At 47.1% G+C, this 4,834-nt stretch overlaps 1 protein-coding gene across 1 annotated transcript; it reads right to left on the reverse strand.

The window, feature by feature from the left end:
• Positions 1–823: 823 nt before the first annotated feature.
• LOC137892928 (beta-1,3-galactosyl-O-glycosyl-glycoprotein beta-1,6-N-acetylglucosaminyltransferase 4-like) lies at positions 824–3,607 on the reverse strand. Its single transcript, XM_068738343.1, has 2 exons — positions 3,558–3,607; positions 824–2,191 (listed from the first exon to the last, which is right to left on the reverse strand). Exon 2 carries the CDS (start codon positions 2,188–2,190, stop codon positions 901–903), a length of 1,290 nt encoding a protein of 429 aa, XP_068594444.1. The 5' UTR covers position 2,191; positions 3,558–3,607; the 3' UTR covers positions 824–900.
• Positions 3,608–4,834: the final 1,227 nt, after the last annotated feature.

The following is a 4,834-nucleotide window of genomic DNA, read 5'->3' on the forward strand; positions in this document are numbered from 1 at the left end:
ACCGAGCCTTTGAGACGTTGCCAATTCTCTCATTTCCGCTGGCGACTGATTAAACGTCTTGTTTGATCGGTGAAAGTTGCTGCTTGACCGTTATTAGAACAAAGGAAACGTGCCAGTTGCTTGAGAATAAAACTCCCTTACAAATAAGACACTGGAAAACAACAACAACACTCTTTGAAAGTAAAAGTCCAGCAATCAACATTTAGGAATTTTATGTTTGAATGTAATGAAACGGTTTTGAAGTTCTCTTTTCACAGTGTTGAATTACTGACGCATTATTGATCGACCAGGTGGAGTCCCTCCACTCAGCTCATCTAAATTATTGCAGTGTACATTTTGGATGTATCAGCACGGGAGGGGAGGGGGGGGGGGGGTTAGAGACTTTGTCCCATGGTATGAGCTGAACCAGCTCAGCGACAAAGACGAATGAAATGGTGGTGGACCTGAGGAGGACAAAGTCCAAAGACATCCAGGGTGTCAACGTGGACTCAGTGGAGTATAAATATCTGGGAGCTTCAAGGCTGAGCTCGAAACTCTGAAGCCCTTTATAAGCAAGACAAGACCAGCCCTCGCAAAATCTGAACACCATATAAGGTCATTCTTTCCTGTGGTAGTAAACGTTTACAATGCATCATTGTAGACGTTCTATTGTTATTTTCTATGACATTCATATCACTGCTGAGTGGAACATTGTTGCAAATAGAATTTCTCTTTGGTATCAATAAAAGTGTTTCTGATTTTATGATCTCATCACGTGTTTCACATCTGCAAGTACCCCCCCCCCCCCCCCCCAGTAGAGTTCAGCAGAGGATAAATACTCGAGTACAGTACGAAGGTCGACAGTGTCTCCGATTGCACCTCGGCATAGTGATGAGCTCCCCTCTCGCCTCGCTCGGCTCGTCATGTTTGTACATTTTGACGTTTCTCCATCAACTTCTCCTCCAAACACTCGATCAGGATCGGGTCCACTTTGGGGTCAAATTTGTTGGCAAACCAGTGACCATAGTTGAGAAGCCAGCGAAGCTCAGCAGCGCCGTAGATGCAGACGCTCCGCATGTGTGTACCGGTGCAGGCTGGGTAAATAGTTCCTTCTAGATAGTTCCATTTCACCAATCGGGTTTTGCTTTTCAGATCGGTCACGTCCCCTTGTGACCTGGGAATGTGTCCAGGCACCCCAGGGACCCTGACAAGGGTGGCCCAGAAGTGTTCGTCTGGAGAGTATGTGTCAGCAGACCAGGTCAGGAAGTCCTTTACCACCTGGCTGCCGCTGATGTGACTCACAAAATCCCATGAGAGCACAAAATAGGCACTGCCAATGAACATCTCAATGGCGTGAGGCGGGGCGTCTTTGGCTGCCGCGGTTTTGACAGGAATACGACGGTATTCGTAAGGCACGTTTTTCAGCTCGTGCTGGAAGCTGAAGCGCTGCTTCTTCAGTTCGCTGGGCCGACTGGACTCCAGCATGTTGCTGCCGTTGAGTCTTCTCAGCTCTGTCACCAGCTCATAGTTCGACTTGAGAGGGAAGTCCTGGCCGCACAGGTTGATGACGTACCTCCACCTGACCTCTGAACGCAGCAGATCGGAGAGGCAGTTCAAGTCGGCAGAAAGCCTGCTGACGTGGGCGTATTCCACAGACTCCAGCTTTGAGGCAACAAAAACATTTGGAATACACTGAGCCAGGTTTGTCATGGACTTCACAAAGGCTGGAGAGGACTTCTGATCATAGTGAATGCAGTAGATGTTATGAGGTGCGTAGATGGCGTGAAGAATACGCTCCACCATGGGTGCGTCCTTGTGCACCACAAGGGAGTAAGCCAATGGGAAGCTGCGCTCCGCGTTTGACACCGGCACCTCATTGTAAGCCCTCGTTTCGATAAAAGCTTGACAGTCTGAGGTCAAACTCACAGTGCTGTCGTCCCCCACGTCCACGGTGGCTTTCCGTTTCATCGCCAGAGCTTTACCGACCTCCACAGGGTCCAGCTCGTAGATGGCTGTGCAGTTGATGTCATACCTGCGGTTGTGGCGTCCGGATAAGCTCACGGTGATTCCATAAGGTTGGATGTAGACGCTGTCGCTCACGGTCACTTTGACGTAGACCAGCTTGAGCAAGCAGACGGCCAACAGAGACAGAGCAACCAGGCAGCACCTGTGTCTCAATCTATGGATGTAATGCGCACATCTTATTTTCATTCTGCAGACGAAAGGGATTGAAAAAGAAGACAAGGATTGGAATAATGAACGTGAATTTGAACGTATCCACCCTGGCATGATGAACGAGGGCGCTCTGCCCACACAGAAATAAGAGTTGCTGCAGGTTGAGCAGAGCTGCCTCTGCTCTATGTCAGGCTGCTCTGCTCTATGTCAGGCTGCTCTGCTCTATGTCAGGCTGCTCTGCTCTATGTCAGGCCGCTCTGCTCTATGTCACGCCGCTCTGCTCTCTCAGCCTGCTCTGCTCTATGTCAGGCTGCTCTGCTCTATGTCAGGCTGCTCTGCTCTATGTCAGGCTGCTCTGCTCTATGTCAGGCCGCTCTGCTCTATGTCACGCCGCTCTGCTCTATGTTAGGCTGCTCTGCTCTATGTCAGGCTGCTCTGCTCTATGTCAGGCCGCTCTGCTCTATGTCAGGCTGCTCTGCTCTATGTCAGGCTGCTCTGCTCTATGTCAGGCCGCTCTGCTCTATGTCACGCCGCTCTGCTCTATGTCAGGCCGCTCTGCTCTATGTCAGGCTGCTCTGCTCTATGTCAGGCTGCTCTGCTCTATGTCACGCCGCTCTGCTCTCTCAGCCTGCTCTGCTCTATGTCATGCCGCTCTGCTCTATGTCAGGTCACTCTGCTCTATGTCATGCCACTCTGCTCTATGTCAGGTCACTCTGCTCTATGTCATGCCGCTCTGCTCTGTCATGCCGCTCTGCTCTCTCAGCCTGCTCTGCTCTATGTCAGGCCGCTCTGCTCTATGTCATGCCACTCTGCTCTGTCAGGCCGCTCTGCTCTATGTCAGGCTGCTCTGCTCTATGCCATGCCGCTCTACTCTATGTCATACCGCTCTGCTCTATGTCATGCCGCTCTGCTCTATGTCAGGCCGCTCTACTCTATGTCATACCGCTCTGCTCTATGTCAAGCCGCTCTGCTCTATGTCATACCACTCTGCTCTATGTCATGCCGCTCTGCTCTACGTCATACCGCTCTACTCTACGTCATGCTGCTCTGCTCTATGTCATGTCGCTTCCTGGTAGCAGGCTAACTGAGGCATGCAGCGATGGTGAGTTCTCACTGAATGAACAAACACTTCAGCGCCGTAGAATCCGTTTGGGATTACACGGACACTAGAATGAACATTTCAGATAGATAGAGCGGTTCTGTCTTTACTGTTTTTAACAGTTTTAAGTTCTGCTGTAGCTCCAAAGGTTGAGCCTTAGATGATGAATGAATTCGAACTTATACGGTTTTAAAATAGGCACAGAATCGGATTAATTTCTGCCACAGAATCACTTAAATCCATTTTTATTGACGCGTCTCATTGTTCAATAAGGAAATGAAGTGGAAACTTGAGCCTGAGTTACCTTGCTGTCTGAAGTCTGTCCTCGCGCTGCTGTCCTCAAACGTGTCCCACAACAGAACCTGAAACAGGAAGAAACAAGTGTGGAGTGGAAACAACAACAACAACAACACACAACAACACACAGCAACAACAACACACAACAACAACAACACACAACAACAACACACAACAACAACAACACACAACAACAACACACAACAACAACAACAACAACACACAACAACACACAGCAACAACAACACACAACAACAACAACACACAACAACAACACACAACAACAACAACACACAACAACAACACACAACAACAACACACAACAACACACAACAACACACAACAACAACACACAACAACACACAACAACACACAACAACACACAACAACAACACACAACAACACACAACAACACACAACAACACACAACAACACACAACAACAACACACAACAACAACAACAACAACACACAACAACAACAACACACAACAACAACACACAACAACAACAACACACAACAACACACAACAACAACACACAACACACAACAACAACAACACACAACAACAACAACACACAACAACAACACACAACAACAACAACACACAACAACAACAACACACAACAACAACACACAACAACAACAACACACAACAACAACAACACACAACAACAACACACAACAACAACAACAACAACACACAACAACAACACACAACAACAACAACACACAACAACAACACACAACAACACACAACAACAACAACACACAGCAACACACAACACACAACAACAACAACAACACACGACAACACACAACAACAACAACACACAACAACAACACACAACAACACACAACAACAACAACACACAATAACAACAACACACAACAACAACACACAATAACAACACACAACAACAACAACAACACACAACAACAACACACAACAACAACACACAACAACAACACACAACAACAACACACAATAACAACAACAACACACAATAACAATAACAACACACAACAACAACAACACACAACAACAACACACAACAACAACAACACACAACAACAACAACAACAACACACAACAACACCACACAACAACAACAACAACAACACACAACAACAACACACAACAACACACAACAACAACACACAACAACACACAACACACAACAACAACACACAACAACAACACACAACAACAACAACACACAACAACAACAACAACAACAACAACAACACACAACAACAACAACAACACACAACAACACACAAC

Source organism: Brachionichthys hirsutus, chromosome 4 (genome assembly GCF_040956055.1).
Source record: "Brachionichthys hirsutus isolate HB-005 chromosome 4, CSIRO-AGI_Bhir_v1, whole genome shotgun sequence".
Classification (NCBI taxonomy): Eukaryota; Metazoa; Chordata; class Actinopteri; order Lophiiformes; family Brachionichthyidae; genus Brachionichthys; species Brachionichthys hirsutus.